The sequence below is a fragment of the Saccostrea cucullata genome, unplaced genomic scaffold, assembly GCF_032062105.1.
Source record: "Saccostrea cucullata isolate Sc308-1 unplaced genomic scaffold, CSIRO_AGI_Scuc_v1 ctg101, whole genome shotgun sequence".
NCBI classification, from domain to species: Eukaryota; Metazoa; Mollusca; class Bivalvia; order Ostreida; family Ostreidae; genus Saccostrea; species Saccostrea cuccullata.
This window is the reverse complement of record NW_026939309.1, coordinates 175,347-198,566: the sequence shown is the minus strand read 5'-3', so window position 1 is coordinate 198,566 and position 23,220 is coordinate 175,347. Positions and strand designations below refer to the sequence as shown.

General features: G+C 33.4%; 2 protein-coding genes across 5 annotated transcripts in view; both read left to right on the top strand.

Moving 5' to 3' along the window:
• The first annotated feature begins 4,077 nt into the window (after positions 1–4,077).
• Positions 4,078–10,364, top strand: LOC134252795 (ubiquitin-conjugating enzyme E2-17 kDa). Its single transcript, XM_062735316.1, has 6 exons — positions 4,078–4,196; positions 5,293–5,356; positions 6,411–6,442; positions 6,589–6,666; positions 9,129–9,234; positions 9,429–10,364. The coding sequence occupies exons 1-6, from the start codon at positions 4,173–4,175 to the stop codon at positions 9,566–9,568; spliced, it is 444 nt and encodes a 147-aa protein (XP_062591300.1). The 5' UTR covers positions 4,078–4,172; the 3' UTR covers positions 9,569–10,364.
• Positions 10,365–15,986: 5,622 nt separating this feature from the next.
• LOC134252755 (follistatin-related protein 5-like) overlaps positions 15,987–23,220 on the top strand; it is a 37,168-nt gene continuing 29,934 nt past the window's right edge. For 2 of the 4 annotated variants that reach the window (XM_062735259.1, XM_062735260.1), the window contains exons 1-2: positions 16,167–16,530; positions 17,048–17,133. In XM_062735259.1, the coding sequence (XP_062591243.1) occupies positions 17,062–17,133 (72 nt within the window). In that variant the 5' untranslated portion in view covers positions 16,167–16,530; positions 17,048–17,061. Of the gene's footprint in view, positions 16,083–16,166; positions 16,531–17,047; positions 17,134–23,220 lie in introns of those variants that run through there. The other 2 variants (XM_062735262.1, XM_062735263.1) reach the window with 2 other exon arrangements.

Here is a 23,220-nt window from a genome sequence, read left to right as displayed (position 1 = left end):
AATGAGGTGGACTGGTTTTATATTTGCCTTGAACGAATAATTTCAACCTCGTCTTTAAACTGGTATTTCTATTTCTCCATATTAATTGTAGTCTTAAGACAAATGCATACAATTGATCTTATGTCCTCAAATGTTCCCTTTTCAATACTGACAATGCCAATGCTTCAAATAAGGTGACGAAGCTAAATTCTCGTTTAAATTCATCATTTCGTGAGTTCCGTGGTCGATGTAATGACCTTGTCAGCAAATACAGCATATAGATATATAGTGTTTTATAATGTAAGTGGGACAAAATTTTCGCAAACTATGGTTTTTGTTTTACTCAATTATTACACTGTAATAAATCACTGTTTATTCACGTCACTTTATTTTCATAAGACTTTTAAGTTGAAAACCACGTTGCGTATGTCCTTAATACATGTATAAATCTCAGGTGGGCTTGTTTCCTTACCTCCTCACGGCTGGTCATTTCTCTTGTGGAAAAAGAGAGATAACCCAAATGAATCATACTCTGTGTTTCAAGCACAGTGGGTGGTGCTATGTGTAGTAGTGTGCATGTACACATAAGCTTTTATATTTCAAAGGTGCATTCCTTGTGGCAAGACCTTTCTATTGGTACCACCAAATTTGACCTCATGACCTTGGAGTTTGACCCACTTTTGCCAACGTTTCCAAACTTTAACAATGGCCATAACTTTTGATTAGTTAAAGCTAAGGTTTTCATACTTCACACACTCCAGTATCCACTGTTATAGGACCTTTCATTGTGTATTTGACCTTTTGGCCTCGGAGTTTGATCCACTTTTAAAAACTTTAAAAAAATTTTAACCTTGACCATATAACTTTTGAACCGTTACATATGTAGTATGAGAGCTACCTTATTTCACAGGTGTATTTCATGTAAAAAGACCTTCCTTTGAATACCAACAAATTTGAACTTTGATATTTGAACTTTTGACCTTGGAGTTTGACCCACTTTTTAAACATCTGGTCCATAACTTTTGAACTGTTAGGGCTTTCATATTTCACATATGTATTAATATCTTGTGATAAGACCTCCCTTTGGACTCCAATAATTTTGACCTTGGAGTTTTGAGAAATTTCAACCCTCGCCATAAGCTGCCATACGGTGGCATCGGTGTTTCACAAACACATCTTGTTTTATTTTCAGTATGTTCTTTTCGTTTTAGTTTACTTTAGTTTTTTCTTTTCCCTTTCTCTCGTTTATGTCCTCGTAAACGAAGTTTCAGGGTGTATGTAGTTTTAGTTCTGTCCGTCCGTCTGTATGCTTGTTTGTCCGCAAAAACTCAACCTTGCCCACAACTTTTGAGTATGTGGGGCTATGGCTTTCATATATTACAGGCGTATTCTTTGTGAATAGACCTTTCTTAGGGTACCACCAAATTTGACCTCTTGACCTCGGAGTTTGACCTACTTTTACAAAGAAAATTCCACAAAAACAACCTTGGCCTTAACCTTTGAACAGTTGGAGCTAGGGCTTTCATACTTTGCGTGTGCATTAATATTGTGACAAAACCTTTCAATGGGTATAAATATTTTTCACCTAAATTTTGACCTTTACCTCAGAGTTTGACCCACTTTTTACAAATTTTAACCTTGGTCATAACTTTTGAACAGTTAGGACTAGGGATTCATATATCAAAGGTGTGTTCCTTGTAACAACCTCTTCCTTTGGGTACCAACACTTTTGACGTTGACCTAGCTTTGGAGTTTGACAGTCATGCATTTGATAAGAATTAATCAACCCTCGCCATAAGCTGCTATACTGGGGCATCTGTGTTTTACAAACACATCTTTTTTGTTGTTTTATGGGCTCTACTGGTCGAAGACCAGAAGAACTTCTGCAATAGTAATGTGTCCGTCGTACGTCTGTCTAGCTGTACAAAACGGCTTGGTGTAAAATGCGGAGGATGGAGTCTCCACAAAACTCCAAAATGGAGGGTCAGAGAGTGCAAGGGGTGGAGCCTCTTGTGTTAGATGATGCAGGAGGTGGAGCATAGTGCTTGTCGTAAATTTAGCACGTGCTTATTAGATCTGTCATCTCATTTTCTGATACTCCGTGAGAATGTGTTAGAGTGTTACATTACCCAAACAATTAAAGAAAAAAATAATTCCATTGAAGTTGAGTGAATGAAACTCAGTTATATCTCCCAACCTGATTTTGTGATGACCATTTGACAGTATATGATGACATTTGTTTATAAAGTCCATAAAATACTAAATGAGAAACAAAGAAACGGGAAACAGTGAAAGAATTATAATGGCCATCACATTTCAACAAGGGGAACAGCTCTGCTGATTATTTAATTTTTTAAGATAACAGAGACTGACTGAAACAGAATAGCATCAAAATTATTATCTTTTGGTGATATTATTTACAGATATATATAAATAGACTGATATGTGTATAAAGGTGTCAATGAATATCGGCCTCATTACAAAACACCTATTACAATCTGAAATCTGATTGCTGTCAAGATACTGTCCGATGTTGGAAATGTGCCGTGATGTCATTAATCACTCAGAAATATTATCCCAATTATCTACTGCACACAAAAACATTTTAGAAAAATTAAAAAATAATTAGTTAATAAGAAAAATTAAAAATAATTTGTTATTAGATTCAGTAAATGAACTGATTGTTTTGTTAGAGAACTCTGGCCATTAACTGTTTTTATTTTATTTTTTTGCTCTAAAAAGAATAAGAAACAAGCAGCATGATAAAGAAACAACAAAATGAGAATTGAAATGACCTGTAGATATGAGGAAAAAATGAGGCATGCAGCCTGTGCTTTTGATTTAAATTTTGTTATGCCGATATCACAGATGCTAAGTGCAATGGAAACTGTCTTGATTCACACTGCTATCTCCCAGTAACCCATGAGGTCTTGACAGATTTTATTAGTATAGGTATCAAATATCTGAAGGGCAAAATGTTAAAATTGCTAAGGGCTACATTATCTAAACTTCTAGGGAAAGATAAAAAAATATATATTAGTGTACAGAAGCAAATTTGTCCCCTCGTTTGTTGTTGATATAACTGAAAGTCATGTTATCTTTTTTTTTTTTTTTTGGTTAAATTTCATTTTCAGTTGTCATTTAATTATATCTTTTATTTGTGGTTTACACATACAGAAGCTTTTGCAGCTTTTACAGCAATGTGAAATATACTTTTTTATTGTTGATAATTTTCAGACAAAGTGATCTGCGATTTGTTATGCATGACATAATTATCTGCAATAAAAATTTTAGGACATACTGGTATCTAGACTCAGTAATTAATTCTGACAGGCCCTTTTTATCACTGATGGAGAGCTCTACAAGCAACCCAGTTGTATTCAGTTTCTAAAATGATTGAAAGATAAAACGGGCAAATGTATTAAAATTGACACAAGAGGCTCCACCTTTTGCACTCTCTGACCCTCCATTTTGGAGTCATTGTGGAGACTCCATCCTCCGCATTTTACACCAAGCCGTACAAAACATGTGCAGTTTTTTTTCCAAATGCTACTCCTTCTAGCCTACAGCTTTGGTCTTATTGCAAAATAACTTGGCATAGAAGTAGACTCCACTAAGATACATAATTCTGTGTTTCGGTTTTTGACTTCGACGAACGGTGTTGCCATGGTGACTAAATATAGAAATTTCTTTTGAAATATTTTCAAAATGCTTCTCCTCCTACAGTTTTGGTCTGATTTCGGCAATAAATCTTGCCAAGAAAATGACTCATCCAAATGAGTTTTTCATTTATTGATGTTGCAAAGTTTCAAGCTCAACAAGCTCAAAAGCTATGCGTTACAAGAATAAACCAGTAGAGCTACAGTCTCATCAGGGAGTATAATAAAAGGCCTTCCCTCTTCTAGAAAATCTAGATCCACCCCATACCCTAACAATGGCCTGATCTGTGAAAATATAAAAAGTGAGGATTTTTCAATCTCGTTCTATGAACTGTAATATTTTAATAGCCATATTGACTAACAATTATTTTTATCCCATTTAAAAATAAGATAGATGTAATCCAAGTTCTAATCCAACCATGCTAACAATGGCACAAAAATTCACGCATGCGCTGTTCTTATATCCGGGATTTAGTGAAAGAAGTGGTCAAAGAAGACAACCTTCCGTCTGTTTAGACAAATTATATCACAAATATGGCGTTAAAAAGAATTCAAAAGGTATGTTAATGTGAAACATTATTATTTTTAGTCATACACACTCTACAAAAAGCTTAAATTTAGTCAAACTTGTGTTATTATTTGTTTCCCGGCGACAGGGGGTTTACCTCTCAGTAAACCGTAGGCCGCCATTTTATTTCATCGAAAACTACTGAACAGAAATGTGGGGATCCCCGAAATCATAGAAAAATGTTTTCCGTTATTTTCTCTCGAAAATGTAATTATTATAGCTTGTAAATTTTAGGGATGGTTCGTTTACTGGCGATTTTGACATGATTAGGTAGCATGACCAATGAAATCTCGGTGGAGTTCAGCGAGGTCGATACACCCAAAGATGACAAGTTAAAACGAAAATAAGAATATTTATAGAACTGGAAAACATAGCTGTTAAATTTATGAACGCTGCAGACTCATTTGGCAATGACTTATTTGGGACCACGAGATTGCAAAAGGAAAGGGGTATAACGTTGTTATTGTTATGCCAGCATGTTTGATGATGCAAACATCCAATAGTAATGTAGAGATTTAATCAGAACAGCATTTTCAATTATGCCTCTCATTCAAAATCGTATGTCAGGGGTTACTAAATGAGTAAGGGGTTTGGAAATATGACTAGTTTTGTTACTTTTGTAGGACAAGAAAATTAATTGTTACAATGGATGATAAGAGATTGTGTAAGAAATACAGTGTACATATTTACAAAATACAGTGTACATATATCAAACAGAAAGTAAACCAGTCTTTATTACACAATAAATCAAGTTGGATAAAAATGATTTTTATTTAAATTATGTATTGAAAAATTTGACAAATAGAAAAAATCATGACTTTGTCATAATGATATGTCAAAGTGTCAAGGAAATAAAGAACTAGAAAAATGAAAAAAAGTAATGATTAAATTCAAAAGTACCAAAAAACCCTTTAAAATGATACAGAAGTATCTTGCATCTAACAAGGTCCCTTAAAAGCTAAAAGACAAACAAAAAGCATTACATGATAACTGACACATTTAATAACATTAAATTATTTACAGAAAATACACTAAAATTCGGTTTCGATAAACAGAAAATACCAAGTTTATTGATTTCTTTTTCAGGAGTTAACAGACTTAGGCAGAGACCCGCCAGCACAATGCTCAGCAGGACCTGTGGGTGATGATTGTAAGTTATAATATCTCTGTTGGAAATATGGTAGTATTGCTTACATTGGTAAATAACATTTAATTCACAGGTTTTTATCAGCAACCCCAATAGACTGTATTGAATACATTTATGAGGTAACATTTTTACTCAGGAAGCATGTATATAGCAAAAGGCACAGAGTGATTCACTTGCCCTACACTTCAAATTTCACTTTTCAGGGATTTATCAAGGCTGTTTTTACTACCGGTAAACGGTACCTTTCCCCTCTTGAAAAAGGTGCAAAAATTCCCCTTTTTCAGATAGAAAATTCTCCGATTAAACGGAGAATATTTAAAACATCGTATCGTTCTGAAATTTTCCGTTTTTGTCCGATTGAAGTTTAACAGCTAATTTACCATCCTAGTCATTCAAACGCTTTTGAAAGAAAGAATAGAATATTCAAGCTTTTATTTGATATTGATCGGTAAACATGTGCCAAGTCCACTCAAGTCCATGATGTCGAAAGATACGAGTGCAATTGCAGAGTTAAAAAGAAAAGTGTAGATGAGTAAGATGGAGCTTACATCACTATGAATCGGAAGAATGGAGTAACAAGAAAAACAATGTTAGCAGTGAAACATGATAAAAAAAACTGATTTGTGATGGATATTTAGAGAAAAAATTAAATAAAGTCTTGACCTGGTTAAATTTTTTTTGTGTGTGTTATTTAGTATTTTGCCTAAAAAGTGAAGTTTTTGTGGCCTTTGTAAAGGTCTACAAATGACCCTCAGAAGCTCTAAGAATGCAGGATTTTGCTCCATTTTTAAAAAAATTTTCCGGGGGGGCATGCCCCCGGACCCCCCTAGAATACTCGCGCCTTCGGCGCTCAGATCGAGCCTGCGGCTCTCATATTTCCCCTTTACATATAAAACGGTAGTAAAACAAAATGGCTAGATAAATCCCTGCTTTTGTTTAAATAAAATAAAGTTAAATTTATTGTAAACTTGATATATTCGTATCATAATACTCGCTAAACTATGCCATCAAGTTTGTCTATTTTGAATCCACTAACTTTTCCCCTCTCTTTTTTCAGTATTTCACTGGCAAGCCACAATAATGGGTCCGGTAAGTCTTAATAGTTAAATGGAAACTGCCAAAGTGACTCAGATGTTTTTAAAAAAATGATATAAAATGCTAGCTTATTTATTTTAACTAAAGATGGAATGAGCCTCGAATTATTTTTATTGACCATTGTCTTTACTGTTTTACAGACCGACAGTCCATTTACTGGTGGAGTATTTTTCCTAACAATACATTTCCCTACAGATTATCCATTTAAACCCCCTAAGGTGAGGTACTTCAGTAATGGCTGCCACATGAAATTTTGTATGATGCATGAGTAATTTTATAAATGTCTTACATAATCATACATTCTTTACCTTTAAGATTTCAAAGCTTTTGTGGCAATATAGTTTTTGGTCTGTCCGTATGTTTGTTTGTTAATTTTACCCATTTTATCATTCAATCTGTTTGTTTGCAGAAACTTTAACCTTGTCCATAACTTTTTAATGGTTGGTGCTAGGGCTTTCATATTTAATATTTTTATATTGGTTAAAAGTACCAAGAATTTTTATTTCTTTGCCTTGTTTGAGGTCCTTTGCAATGATTTACCAAACTTTAACCCTGGCCAAAACTTTTAAACAGTTGGATCTAGGGCTTAAGTTATCATTTATATATTCGTTTGACCAGACTTTGACATTTGAGAGTTTGACCTACTTTTGAAAACTTAAACCTTGGACATAACATATATATTACATGTGTACTTTTTGTGACAAGACTTTCTTTGGATTTGAATATTAATGACCTCAATGCCTTGACCTCTGTTTAACTCAGTCTTTAACATATCCCAGGAGTCAGAAGCCAGGGATCTGTTAAAATTGGAAGCGGCATGTGGAAATTGCACACATGCCCAAGGGCATGTAAATTCTTAGGCAGAAGCCTCTGTATTATCAAATTAAATAAAACCAATTAATGTACTTAGAAGTCTTTGATTTTCCATCTAAAGTGAAGCACAAAATAAAGTTTTAATGACAGTTTATTCTACCAGGATTTCCAAGGAAATCTTTTGCGAAGGAGACACTTATACAGTGATTGGGATAAGCTAGGGAGTAAATGTGACAATGGCGCACTCCAAGTCAGTGTCAATGTGACATTTCAAAATTCAATGCGCCAAACAGACTTTTTAATGGGACATTTCCTAGTTACGAACTTGCAATTGATTACTTGCTGTTAGAATTTCAGTTGACTTAATTGAAATTGTCAAATTATAGAATGACAACATTAAAAGATACAAAATTAGTATATTTAAATTCACAAGTGTCAGAAAATAAATGAACACTGCAAATTAATTTCAATTTTTTATTTTTTGTCTCCGATGTTTGACATCTTTAAAATGAATGAAAGCCTGGTTTAGATCAATACCGCTTCCCTCCGATTCATGTTAAATTTCCGCCGAGACTACATCAGTCTTATCGCAAGATTCATCTCCATTCGTTCTGTCAGCATGTTATACTTCTTCCGGGTCATTTTCTACCGATTTACTTGAATTCTATTTGTTAGGATTGTTAAAAATTAAGAAAAGTCTGCCTTTTTATCAGTACGAGGTATTTTCTTAGGCAGCATGCTGCACGCCTGACATGAGTTTATTTCGTGCGCATTAGCCAATCAGAAAACACGTAACTGTTTGATTAGATACTGGAGAAAAGAAAGTCATAAGAACGCTTTAATAGAACGACATTAAATACTATTTTATCAAGCTTAAATTGACAGCGATTGTTTTGGGAAGTACTACAAGCGCTTTTTAGAAAGCTCAAAGTTTAAAAGTATGTAGTGTATGATTATATATGCGCCACGGTGGCGCAGCGATTTTAATTTTAATGTGACATTTTGAAATTTAATGCGACTATGGCGCAGGGCGCGTGCTTATCCCAATCACTGCTGATATTGTACAGTTTGAAAACAATATTAATGGCGAGACAATAGATCAATAGAATGGATTTTGGATCATTTCCTTGGCATGAAAATGCAAATAAGAATAAAATAACTTGATAAAATTCTGGGCATTTAAAATGTTTGTACAGGCTAGCGAAATGGGTACTTACACCCAAAATTTCTTTTGCATAGTGATGTTTTGGTTGAACAAACCCAAACTGACTGCACTCAAGGTAGTAAATTTTATTAATGGTCAATTTTAACATGAATGAGAAATAATATTAACATTGAATAGAATAATTATCCTATACTTTAAAGTCAATAAACAAGTATCACAGTGTACTTTTAGAGGTAAAATTAGCTACATGTACAAGGAAGTCATACCCTTTATGTTGAATATTAATTAATCTATGTTCTATTAGTCCTGGGGAATTAAAAATGAATTCTTTGAAGGCAGAACTAAAGAAGTATTTTGTTGCTGGTGTTTTTAGAAAGGCATCTTAAAGCTGCTGTAGTGTCACAAACATACTGAGAAATTACAAATTTTCGTGGGGGTTTAATTTTCGTTGTTTTCAAGGTATGAATAGACCCACAAATTCATGTTTACTGCAAAATGTAAAATGTTACATTCATAACTACTAAGCAGTTCTTCATCCATGAATTCAAATCACCACGAATCAAGAGCTTTTTCTCAAACCACGAAAATTTGACCCAAGGAAAATATGTGATTTTACAGTAGTTCATTATTTTTTCCCACAAAAAAAAAATAATTTTGTTTTCTATGGATGTTCATGTTTTAATGATTCTGATTTTTCTTTAGGTTGCCTTTACAACAAGAATATATCACCCAAACATTAACAGTAATGGAAGTATTTGTCTGGATATATTACGTTCACAGTGGTCCCCAGCTTTAACAATATCAAAAGGTAACCTCATACTGCACTTGATGAGGATTTTATTGAAGGAAAGTCGTGTACATATAATGTCTGTAATATTATTAGTGTTTTATGCATTGAGTTAATGCTTGCACAAACAAAATGGTGAAACATTCACTGCTTATGGTGAATGTCGGTTAAAACGTTTGTGAACTTAAATTAAATCCAGTTATTTGTCCTTACAGTACTACTTTCCATATGTTCATTGCTAACTGACCCAAATCCTGACGATCCTCTCGTACCAGAAATAGCCCGAATTTACAAAACGGACAGGGAAAAATACAACAACACAGCCAAGGAATGGACTGCTAAATATGCCATGTGACATCATAAAGACAGCCAATGAAAACATGTAAAAATTGCATCTGATGTTCTGACATTTTCACTTTTCCCACGGTATGCTGTAAGTGGTATGCCGGCAGACTAGAGAGACAAGGGGAACTAATGTTGAGTGAATTTCCCTTGACTCGTAACCAATTTTTTTTTTTTCTCAGTTTGTTCTGTTTCATGGGGATTAAAATTTCAGGGGGAAATACGAAGTAAAATGATGGAATGACACCTTTATATTATTATATTTTGTAACTTGATTATTTGGTATTGTTTTAAGTGGTATTATCTTATGGAACTGAAACAAGTATATGAGGAAATCATCAATTTTTTTTATTTTGTCAGATTTGTGTGAAGAATAACTAAGTTTGTCTTTCTTGATTAATATCTTGTCCATCAGCTGTTGTATTTTCTCACGTCGGAGAAAATCTGTATGCTAATAATTCTGAAATTGCCGCCAACATTGCAAGCTCTTTTTATATTTTGTTGAATTAAAATTTATTTAACTCAAATTGTTTTTGACCAGTGCTCACGTTATGGATTGTTTTCCATGATGGAATAGTCTTTATATATTTAATTTTGTTGGTAATTTGTTTATACTATGTTGAATTTTCCCCAGTAAATTCCTTGTTTTACAGTCAATTTAAAGGAAACAAAGATTTAGTGCTAAACTGACATAAAAATGCAGCTTTCGTTTTATATATTTCTGTGTCGGGGGTTTATACTTTTCAGCAAAAGAATTTCCTTTGTATGAATATAACTGCATAGTTGAATAAAAAAATGAAATAATAATAGTTGAGAGTTTGGTTTTCTACATGCAAAGGATATATATCCCTTTTGTCCACAAGACATTTGTGGCCTTGTACACTGTTATAAGCTAAAGGTTTCTGACTCAGGAGAGTGTCATAATATCAGAGGTCCGAAGCCAAGGATTGTTCAAATAATGTAACTGAGAATTTCAATTTTCCTATCTCTATGAGGAAGAACAAGTGTGGTGGTAGTGAAGAAGCTCAGCTTGGCATCTATAGTCATAAGTACTTTACTGTTATAATAGATATATAATGGTAATACTTTCCAGGAAGGAACTAGTGAGTGGAATATATAGAATACAGTCACTATGTGTATTGTGAGTCAGTGATGAGTTGGTTTGAAAATGTCACTTCAACAACAACTTAGATTAAATAATTGGAAAGTTCATTATTTTATATAATAGAGAATATTCATCTCTTGCCCCCCCCCCCCCCCTTTGCCCATCAATCCCCAAATTTCAAAACATCTAGGCAAGGAAAATTGTAGTGATCAGCTATGTTAATTACTGGCCAGGGAGCTCAAGTCCAAAGTTTAGGGGGCAGCGGATCGAATCCTGGTCTGCTCCATCATAGTTTCTCCCGGACACGGGCAGCAAATTGCTCTTAGACTGAATGAAGATTCCCATAATACTAAGGTCATGTTAAACCTTGATCAAGTTTTTCTATCCATAAAAATGTAAATATTCTTATAAAAGTTGATTCACTAAGTTTAAATATGTATGAAATCTGACAAATACATGTACTAGTAAATGAAAAGAATTTTAAAATGCCCCTTGTGACAACAACTTCGAACCGTTCTAGCCATTAAATTTTACAATGAGTTGTCTCTCTTTGTGCCTTTTTAACCGTTAAATAATTTTAGGAGCATCCACAATTCTCCAAAATTTAATTTTTTTCTTGCATCTTCACCCCCTCCCACAACTAGTTAGAATAATCTAACTGTCTCGGGACAAGCCCTAACAACCACTGTCGGATTTAGAGGAGGCAGGGGGTTGGGGCCTCCTTTTGTGTCCAAACTAGGGTATATACATAATATTTATTAAATCATTTATTTGGTATGGCCGTGGGCCCCTACCCCAACCCCAAACTGGCCCCGTTCAAGATTCCTTGTTCCGCCAATGAGACGTTCCTTGAAGTCAGGTCCATAAGATATTGGAAAGGGGGTGGTCTTCTCTCTGAATGTATATAGTCCTTTGCTATAGCATTTTTGCTAAAGTATTTGCATGATTTTGATAATCTGGTACTATCTTATATTTCTCCCTCCTTCGTTATTCCACCTCTTTCTTTATTCCACGTCTTTTTCTTTCTTCACCTTTATCAATCACTTCCTGCAAGCTGGAATTGTCAAACTCTTTTAGAAAAGATGAAAATACGTGTATAGTCTGTCCTTGGTCATCTTGAAAATAAATAATCTTTCCTTGATTAATATGAAAATAAAAAATCGAAAATTTAATTTTGCCAGCCTTCATCCCCACCCCATTAGAACATCAAGTGGTCTTCCCTTACAAGTTGATGCGTGAAATTTTATAGGTCTAGTCGGGAAAGAAATCAGACTTTGGGAACTTAAGGGGGTGAGTTGAGAAAGTGCATGGTCTAGGAGTTTGCTTTTTAGTGTAAGCTAAATCTCACATATATCGACAACGAAACAATGCAAGGTCAAAACTTGAGCAAACTGAAGTTACATTGCCAACAGAGTAGGTATAAACAGGGAAGCATTGGTCATGAGTTTTAGGAAGGAAATATAAAATAAGATTAACAACTATTTATAAACGTAAATCATATTTTATGAAAAGCCATCAAAAACAATAAATACCATTATTAACATATTTGATTGTTGGAAGAATATATCGTTTACTTTTGCCCCCCCCCCCCCCTCCTCCCAAGCATCGGATCATGAAGTGTCCTGGCTTGACATAACCACTAAGATTTTAGTATTTAGTATTTAAATTTACTTACAAGAAAGTCTGTCTAGATAACATTTTCTTAAGATATACAGTGTTCTTCACTTAATTTTCTTCTATTAGATCTACGGAGGGGATTTATAATGCCCAGGGAGGCTATCTTTCTCTCCCCCTTCCTTTTTCTATCTTCTTTCATTATTCCCCTCTTATCATTTCTTCTATACCGTTTCTATCTCACTTTCTGCAAGACACAAATCACAAACACTGTAACATAATTGTCGTTTAACCGAAAAATAATAATGATATTAACAGTCCGGTCTGTCAATATATATTTTTCGGAGAGCTACAGCTCTGCAGCTAATTGCAAGTACGGTAAAATGATTTTCAAATGCAATTCTGTTTGAAGTATTGGGGACTTGGCTTAGGGGGAAAAAAAGAAAAGAGAAAAGAAAAAAACAACACTTAAATTGCTTTCAATCAGTTTCACTTTCCCACTATTAATTCCTTTGAGATCAAAGATCATCTCAGTTTTATGGCCCCAAGCCCGATACTAAAAGCATAACATTCATTTTATATAGTGACCAGCTGTACTTAGGGAAAATATATCAGATTATTTCCAACACTTGCAATCGTACTGATGTTTAACTAAAATTCACATGACCTTGGAATCAAATTAATACAACCTATCCGGCATTAAGTCAAGTGCTGACTGACGTTTTTCAAACTTATTGTTACTGGAATGGTCGGTGAATTTTTAGGTTATTTCCCGATCATGACAAGGATAACACGGCGGGTATGACCGGTCAGCAGGGGATGCTCACTCCTTCATGGCACCTGATTCCACCTCTGATGTTTTGTGTTTGCTCTGCTCCTGGTTAGTTTGAATGGGCAGAGATTTTAAGCACCGCCTTCGAAAATACCTTGTCTGGGTAGCCCTGTCAATCAATTGCATGAAGGTCCATCATTGGATGCTGGGACTTGATTGACATTTACTTACTGGTCCCTGTGTATACCCTGTACAGCTTGTTTGGTACTCGTGGGGACCTTCAAATTAACTTTTGATCCTTTGATCCTCTGCCTTTGTTTATCGGACGTGGTATAGAGAAACTGTATCGCTATGAAAATTTTTATCTTGATGATATATGAATTAAATATACCTCTAGTATTTAAAAGGATTATAATGTAATATACACTTTTAAAATATTCAACTTTGGTACATTAAAACTTTTTTAGAAAAGAAATTTTGAAATTAATTTTAACATATGCTAAACGGTAAGCCTAAACTGGAAATGTAACTGACTTTAAAAGTTTAGAGCAGCACTTTGTGAAGTAATAAAATTTTAAAAATATTTATGAATGTTTCTTATTATGGGTCGCTTATAATTATTTTCCTTTGTTATTCAGATGAGAATTTTCAAGCAATCTTTTTAGCATGTTTCATGGTGACAAAGCCTTATTAAGATTAGGATAAAGCTACTATATTTTTTGATGAAATATAGTTAACAAGACCTTTTTTATCTAATAGAGTGGGATCCCGGGGATGAGTGAATCAAGTCTAATTTGGTATTACTGGAGTTTTGTTTTTTAAATTTATTTTAACACATACACTGACATCTAAAATAATCTTAAAATGTTTTAAGATTTGAAACTTTTAAGATTTGAATTTATTTTATGATATCATAATAATTTTTGGAATGGGTAGGGTGTTTTCAAACATTCAAAAATAAATAAAGATGGATTATTGAGAAAAAACTTTACTTTTAACTTTTCACTTCTAATTTAAAATTGCTTCAAAATCTCCAATACAGGTAAAGTTTGACACCTGGGGTATTTCACTGTGTATTAAATCACTTCCTGTGTATAGGGATTAGGAGACAGATGACCACAGGTAGACTGCTAGCCCCTAAGACATTCACATCTGTACAAAATAAGCCCCTCCCTCACCTGGAATTTACCTGCCGGTAAAAAATCTCTGCCTTTAAGAGATTGAATACTGTTTTTTATCTTGGTCCAGACTTTTGAGCTTGAATAATGTTCGTTAACTCTGTATATATTTTGTAGATACGCAATCCATGAACGATGGAACCCGAATATGCTAGGACCGAACATGCTTATAGCCAAAAACTATGCCACCGGATAACTGGGTTATCTGCCCTTTATTTCATTCACTGCTTTCGCGGACTTTTTGATTTTTCATGTTTTAGAATTTGAATGTTTATTATAATATAGAGTAGTATAAAGCTGATGCCAGGACACGTTTGAAGAAAAGAAAAAAAACGGCTAACTGGTGAGTTATAACTGTTTGATTCAACTCCGAGTGGAATAGTAAGGTTAAACATGTTATCGGTAAAGGAAGTCTTTCAGTAAAGATTGAATGAAGCCATTGAAGGCTAATTTTCTATTCTCATCTTTATCATTAAAGTCTAGAAATTAAAGTTTTAATATGTAATATAAAAAGCACAGAAAAAAAAAATCAATGTGCGTGTTGTTTTGAAATTTTTATCTAACTTTTTTTTTTTTGAAAAAGTAAATTTTCAACATGTTCAGCTGGGACAGCTAGAATCTATTACCTGATTTCAGGAGCTGGATCCAAGGGTTGATTATTAAGCCATTTGGTAGTCATGCTGATGCATTAACCATTTTTTAAAGACAGCTGGATGAATTTTCATTGAGAAGGGACACAAAACATAAATTTTAGAGAACTTGCATATGTATATTTTTTTAATCTATTTTCCACATTTAATTCAATGTATATATAAAAAAATTATATGAATATATAAGATGGCCAAAGGAATTACCGGGGGTAGCCTTGTCTAGTTGAATTGCAGACCTAATATATGTATAGCTTATTGTATTGATTTGAGAGGGTAAGATTCATTCAAGACCTTTTCAGGCTAAATCTGTTGTTTGAGACAGAAATAGTGTAGCTATCACAGTCTGCTCTTGAGATTTCACATGTTTAGAGATAACTCCTGGTTTACCGTAATATTTGGGCTTAAAATAGATTGAGATTAGATCCATACACTTAGAATTTTCTCTAAGCCTAAACAATCATAAAGTACAAGTGCTGTATATTATTGTTTTAAAAAAGTAAATAAGGAGGTTGATACTAGTACTGATTCATTTTTAATATTGTATTGTTTTTTTAAATAAAAAATGTGTTTTATTTTTTTTTTAGGTCCATGGTAAATTTTAATATACATATATATGCATGAAATAAGGAATAAATGTGTTATAAAATGTTTTTTAGCCATGGTTAGTCATAACATCAATAACACTTAGATCCTTTCTCCTTTCACTGTGACATGGAGCAAAGGTCATGCAGAATATTCATCCCAAACTTCTGATGATGTCTCAACAAAAACAATTATGTGTACAAAAAAAAAATTACAATATATATGTACTAGGTATAAAAATTCAAATTAAACCAATATTAGATTTGAATTAAATATGACTGATTTAAGGGCATTTTAATATATCAGTTACACAATTTTCATAATTGCCATGGACAAAATTTAATAGATCATATATACGACATCACGACCTGGGAATATCAGTTTCTATGAATTTGACAAGACCAAGATTGATTCAGTGCATATGCCTTATATTATGAAATACCTTATAAGATTAAAAAGGGAGTTATGTTTTTAAGATTTTGATGTAATAAGATACAAAAAAACTCAGCCCACCTTACACAGGTATCGGGGCATGCTCCGCTGATTACTTGTTTTCAAGGCCACAGTAATTGGATCCAAACCTTTTTGTATCCATTATGATGCCGCTATAAACCTTCATCCTGCAGGTAAATAAACCAATTAAAAAATCAGCCTGTTTTTTCAATTAAATTACGGAAGATGGCAAATGGCGTAAAGCACAGTAAATGCCAGCTTTGTTACAAAAATGATTGATGTGGAAAAAAAATAGCTTTAGTATTCAGTGATTTTAATCTGTGTTCGGAAATGAAAAGACTTTCCTCAATTACGGTATGTTAGGACTGTTGGAGGAAGCACTCTTCAGGTTGAGAGGTGTGATTTGGGTCAGCGTTCGTGGGACGTGCCCTTTGATGGGACGTCAGAACCCCTCGATTATTCTCGCATGAGAGCTTTGTTAGTTCAAGAAATCAATATTGCATTGCAGAGCTGAAATATTTTTGCTTTAGCATTATTGATGCTGGCTCAGAAGTGGTTGGTGTTTAATGGGAAATTTCTGTTCATTTTAGATACATGTCTGGCGTATTTTCTAAGAAGTTGGTAAGTATGAAAATCTAGAGCGCATTATGTTTTATGACCAATTTTTATGAAGCTAAATTGTTACATCTTGTAGGATGAAATTGATATTGGCTGTTTATACAGGCTTTCGATATACCTGATTATGGATTTATTGATATCTCCTACAGCTTCATCAATCATGGATGTTCAAAATTTATTGAAAATATTAGAACAATTATTTCAGGAGTTTTAGAATTAATATTTTGTAAATTACAATGCAATAATGCATGCATAACATATGATATCGGTTTCTGCAGAACTTTTCATTATATTAGATGTAGTTTTAACTGGATTGCAAACTATTAAGAATTACGTAATATTATGATAAAAATTTAATGAAGAGTATACATGTATTTAGATGTTAAAATGTTGACACCTTCTATTAATGTAAATATTTCTGTAATCTAGTAAGCTTTCAAAATTAAAAAAATATATATTTAACATGAAATACATTATGTTTAATTGCTATATATCTGTGTTGTTTTGCTGTTGGTTTCAGAACCGGCTTTCACAATGAAGTGGTGGATGTTTGTGGTGATCTGTGGCGTGCTGTGTTGTCTGTCTGAGGCCAGACCTCACGAAAAGGTAAGTGTGTGGTAGTTTGTGGTGATCTGTGGTATGCTGTAGAGAGTTGTGTTGTCTCTCAGAGACGTGGTGAAAAGGTACGAATCCAAAGCAGCTTTAAGAAACAGTAGGGCCAATTTTCGAAAATGCACATATAGTGAAACAGCCATTAATGCAGTTGTATCTGATTAACAGCAAAAGACAATCCATGTAGAATAATTTTCTAAATTTAATTATTTTGAATTTTTTATGAATTTTTTTATAATCCTTATGATATCTTTGCTTTACACAGTGTAAATTACTAAAATAAAGGAGGCCTAACTTTCAGTTTGAGTTTTGGTTTATGTTAAGGTGAAGTTAATTAGTAGTAAACAGAGATAAATTGCTCATAGAACATATAGAAGGCTGGCAAATAGATTCTGTGTTTTCTGAAGTTTACAGGAAAAATCAATAGAATTATGGAAATTCAGAGTTGGACGATCTGTGTACATGCATAATGACTGATTATGAACTAATAGTGTATTGTTCTCAGAGCTGTGAAATGAGGGCCAGAAACGGCCCTTAATCTAGAGTTTAAGGAATCCTATTGCTATTTTCAATTTACAATTACTGTAACTGTGATGGATTATTAAGAAAGTATATACACTAAACCTTTAAGTAGAAATGTGTACACAAGTTGTTATTTTATTTTATATTTTATTGATTCTTAAGCATTTCTGATATGACATTTGATGGAAATTTATCTGTAACACGTACGCATGCAGCTAGCTTCCCATTAACCTAGAAATGTTTGCAATTTGGGAAATTTTTTACTTATTTTTTGTGATTCCAAAAGTTTCAAAAAATAATATATCACATTGACAGTTTATTAAAAAAAGAGGCATCATATAAAAAACACATTAATGTGAGTTCTTTAACTTTGAAAAAAAATCTTTGAATACTGACAATATCCGATTCAGTCTTTAACAAATACAATTATACACAGTCATGCATAAATTAAAAAAAGAAAAAAAATAATTTAAAAAAACGGTATAGTTTACATGTATACATAAATAGATAAAATGAATCAAGATGATGAATGTTGCAGATTTAGCCAAATGGCATCTTAAAAACTTGCTTACTGTTAGAATTAAGAGTTTTCTTAACTGAAGACAGCGTAATAAAAAAGAAATCAATAACTGCAGGAGTTAATGAAAAAGACCTTGTTAAAGTTAGAAACATTAATTATTTACATCACCATCATGGTTAATGTTTTGTAATTTCTTATTCTGCTTTATATTTCCGAGTGTGTATTTTGTGCAGCAGCAGCACCACACAAAATGATATTGGTCCATAAACTGCCTGTGTACAGTAAACACCTATTGTAACAGTGGTCTGATTATGTTGTTGATGTTACAATTACATTATGAGGGACTGCAGTGCCAAACATCCCCTCGCAAAAGAGCACTTTGATCCGGATATAAATAATTACATGCGTAACCTCTTTTAACTGCTTATTCATCTGCACAAACACAATTTAGCATGTTACCACACTATTCCTGTTAACTTCATTGGAAGGAGATATATCAAATGTTTTTCTGATAAATTTTAAATTGCACTTGAACAAGAATGCACTTTTTATAGAAACTCTGTCAGATATTTATAATCATGATTATTGGGAAGAACTTGTCTCAAAACAATTTAACATACTGTTACACCGTTAATTATAGACGTTATTGGATGTTGGTTTGGAGTGGTCTCAGACAATTGAAGACTTGAGACATAACTGTATTGGCTTTTCAGAAAATTGAAAAAAAATCTTCATGTTCATTTTATGGCAAAGTTTTATTTAAAACTTTCATTATCTTCAAAAATAACAAATGAAAGACAAATTCAAAGCCTAAACTTTATGCCTTAAACATAATAGACTTGCTACAAGATCAATATCGTACTGCTTATCAATCAAGCAAGTTACAAAAGCTTGGTTTGATGAAAGGCTAGTCACCCATGTTATGTGAATATCTGAGATTGTTTTCTTTATGAGTGTCTCAAGAACCACAGGAGCACACAGTTAAAGCATAAGCATTCCCATATATAGTGAAAACCCAGGTTTTCATAGATGATGGCTGAATTGAACATATTGATACCTACATAGTTGTGATTGTATGTTGATAATACTACCATGGGACAGTGACATATAAAGGAGGTGGCAATGCAATATTTACTGTCCATCTCCTCAGTATTTGTGAAACTATTTTTTTTTCTTTCGATCTTATCCTCTAGAGTTCTCTCAACTTACAATTGAATGGTATTTAAAGTAGTCAGAAAACAAAAAATTCCTTATTTGAGACCCTGTACAGTATTGTAATGGCAGTTAATTAAGGTGGATTGTTTTCCTCTTACTTACTTCACTAGACATCTTTGTTGAAGGGGGTCCCCTGGGTATTTAGCTCTGTCTACAGTCTATTTTGTTGGAGGGGTTCCCTCGGGTATTTAGCTCTGTCTATACAGTCTATTTTGTTGGAGGGGTTCCATTGGATATTTAGCTATGTCTACAGTCTATTTTGTTTGAGGGGTTCCCTCGGGTATTTAGCTATGTCTACAGTCTATTTTGTTGGAGGGGTTTCTTTGAGTCTTTAGCTCTGTCTGTTGTCTGAGGTATGGTCTGGCAGGAGAAGGCTCCTGGAACAATTGATTTATTGACAGAGTTTTATTTTACCTTCTGATTATTCCGTACAGATGTTCTGGAATCTGAGAGACTCTGGAGAGAAATTCTTTGAGAAAGCCTTATGATTTTCTTGAGAGCAAAGAATATGATGATTTATTGATTAAGTGCTCATATACATCCCATTTAAGAAGTTTTCAATCTTGTGGAGATGTCACCAGTTGAAATGGTGGCCTATGCAAAACACCTTCGGCCCTAGACATTAATAGAAGTGAGGTTTGTATGTCATTCCATTTACTAATAAGTTATGGAACCTACCTCATTTTAAAGATCATGTCTGAAGATCCATTACTTCTGTCCTTTTGACCTTGGACTTTGACATTCTTTTTGGATACTTTAACTTTAGTTATATTATTTGTGACCTTTTTGAGTTTGACCTTTGAGTTTGAATATGACCAACTTTTGCAAATACTTTATCTTTGCCCATAAATGTAGAAACGGTAGTGCCGGGGCTTTAATCATACTGCACTTGTGCAATACTTGTTTTGAAACCTTCCATTGGGTACATATATAGGGACCTTTTGACTCTGAATTTAAAGTTTGATATACAATGATCTGGAATTGTAATTCACAATATGTTTTCTGAAAGTATAAAAAGGCAGGAACTCTTATGGATTATGCCTGCTTACCAGGGATTCCGTTTGCTTTATGTTTCCATTATCAGGTTTCCTCTGATGAACCAAAGTCAGCTTTCAGAATCAAATTACTATCCACAACAGGTTTGAATCTCCAAGATTACAAAGGAAATCAATTGATTTCCTCGGTTTTTTTGGATGCTTTTTTTTGATTTGTATTTCATTGGATGCTTCTTGTAATTTTCTTCTATCAGTTAATGAACAGATTACAAGCATTGTGTATAGAATGTGAGATTTCTACAGGGGATTGTTGGCTTGACTTGTAAATTGAGAAGAAAACAATGATAAACAATGCAATGCGATGGCCATGCATTCCAAAATAACAAAAATTAATCAAAAAAGTCTGATTCAAATATAATAAAACGTTACTAATTTACAGTCTTGACTCAATTTCAAAATCTCATTGCTCAGTATCTGAGGTCTTTGAGATCAGTTCTCACCAAGATGAACTTTCATCTCAAAGTCACCAGACAGGTAGTAAAAATGGACTCAATTTTAAGTTTAAATTCATTTCAAACAAGGGCTCCAAACATGCCAAAGTAAGGGTCCAAAGCTATTTCAATAATACTTAATCGCAATCTTAATTTTATTCATGGAAAGAAATGTCTAAAAAAAGAAAGTACTCAAGCAGATTTTTGAAAACCCCACACAGACTCAAATTTGGAAAGTCCATTAAAATGAATGACATTCAAACTGCATCAGGTTTTTTTTTTTTGCTGAAGACCAAATCAATAAGTTGATTCCCAGGCCCTGGGTGATAGAAGAGTTAGCTGAAGATAATGTGCAGGAATTATTCAGTCATAAATATCAAATCCATTGGAATTGACTGCTTAGCATTTTGAGACCACAGGGAAATGACTGTATTTTTCTGTTCTTAATGGCATTTCTAAAATTATGAATTGATCAATAATTTCATGTATATTAGAAATTTTTTTTCAGAGAAATTTCATCTTCCTTTGCAAATTTTATTGATTAAACATCTAGGTATGACTGGTGCATGATTTTGGTTTTATTGAACAACTGTGACTTTGTAACATTGAAAAGCACTGACAAAGATAATAACATGTCAAACTCAGAAGAAACAGATTTAATTGTAAATTGATAAAAATTTCTAATGATATGTTATTTAAATAAGTTGTCAAAAATATAAATTGGGATTAAATTTTTGGAAAGTCTATATAGATGTTTTTGACTGTATTTAAATTCTTCATTTGATAACCAAGTTGATACCAATCATGCTAAAAGGGGGATATGTAAATAAAGAAGGTGACAAATCAATATTTAATTGAATAAATAATTGAATTATAGTAAATCTTGACTAATCCACCACTATTGATTCCAAAGAAATTGGCCAGATTAGACAACATACGGAATTAGACAACATACCGAATTAGACAACATACTAATTAGACAACATACTGAATTAGACAACATACCGAATTAGACAACGTACTGAATTAGACAACATACTGAATTAGACAATGTACTGAATTAGACAATGTACTGAATTAGACAACGTACTGAATTAGACAACATGCTGAATTAGACAACATACTGAATTAGACAACATACTGAATTAGACAACATACTGAATTAGACAATGTACTGAATTAGACAACATACTGAATTAGACAACATATAAAACAACTGAGATTACGAAAAGGGACTTGAAGTTAACATCGTATTACATAAGATTTCAGAATAGACATTATCTGGATTGGACATTAGTTTCACTGTATAAACTGATGAAATCAACAGTAACAATGAAGTTTAGAGCTATTGCTTATAGACCACACAGAGAAAGAGAGAGATGCGGCAACCCAATCCCTAACTTTGCATGTCTAAATTGTACAATTCATGTGATCATCAGCTGATCAGATCAGCCAGAATTTCCTCATGATTAATGAGAATGTTCTCAGCTGAGAAATTTCAATTAATCAATGGTCAGAAATTCTGTGTTCCTCACATCATATTGTGAAACTTCATTTATCATTCAAAGAGTAGCAAGACATCCACCACAAATCATTTCAGCTAATGAGCATGGTTAATGCATTACATTTCTTAATGCAGGCTTTGTTGTAATAAATTTTGATATGAAATATATTTTGATGAAATATTGTAGCATTTATAGTAGTATTTTGATCCCATAATGGTGTATTTCTATTATCTTAATCTCTAGCTTATCTGCATCCCCCTCCATTTTAGCTCACCTCAACGAAGTTGGGGGGAGCTTATATGATACCCTCGGCGTCGGCGTCCCAGGTTAAGGTTAAGTTTTTTGGAGCAGTTTTCTTTTTAATTACTTCTGTGTCTTATACTGATTAGACATGCATGGAAGATGGTTTTAGTGTGTTTTATTGTACCAGTCAAAGTTTCAGATGCTGCAATTTCAGCAAAGGAATTACCAGGTTAATGTTTTTGGAGCAGGTTAACATTTTTGGTGCAGTTTTTGGTATGGGTTTCATTTCCAATTAACTATAAGCCCTATGTTGACCAAACTTGCATGGATGATACATCTAAGGATGCATACTACCGGGCTTGCTTCGGATGCTGAATCTGACCTACATTTTCCGGTTGAGTGAACAGGTTAAAGTTTTTGGTGCAGGTTTCATTTCCAAGTAACTATAAGCCCTATGTTGACCAAACTTGCATGGATGATACATCTAAGGATGCATACTACCGGGCTTGCTTCGGATGCTGAATCTGACCTACATTTTCCGGTTGAGTGAACAGGTTAAAGTTTTTGGTGTAGGTTTCATTTCCAAGTAA

Excerpts from the sequence above, each read along its gene's own strand:
- LOC134252795 (XM_062735316.1), top strand. The coding sequence starts at position 4,173 with ATGGCGTTAAAAAGAATTCAAAAG. Across the intron at positions 4,197-5,292 it reads CGTTAAAAAGAATTCAAAAG|GAGTTAACAGACTTAGGCAG; the intron begins GTATGTTAATGT and ends TTTCTTTTTCAG. Across the intron at positions 6,667-9,128 it reads ATCCATTTAAACCCCCTAAG|GTTGCCTTTACAACAAGAAT; the intron begins GTGAGGTACTTC and ends ATTTTTCTTTAG.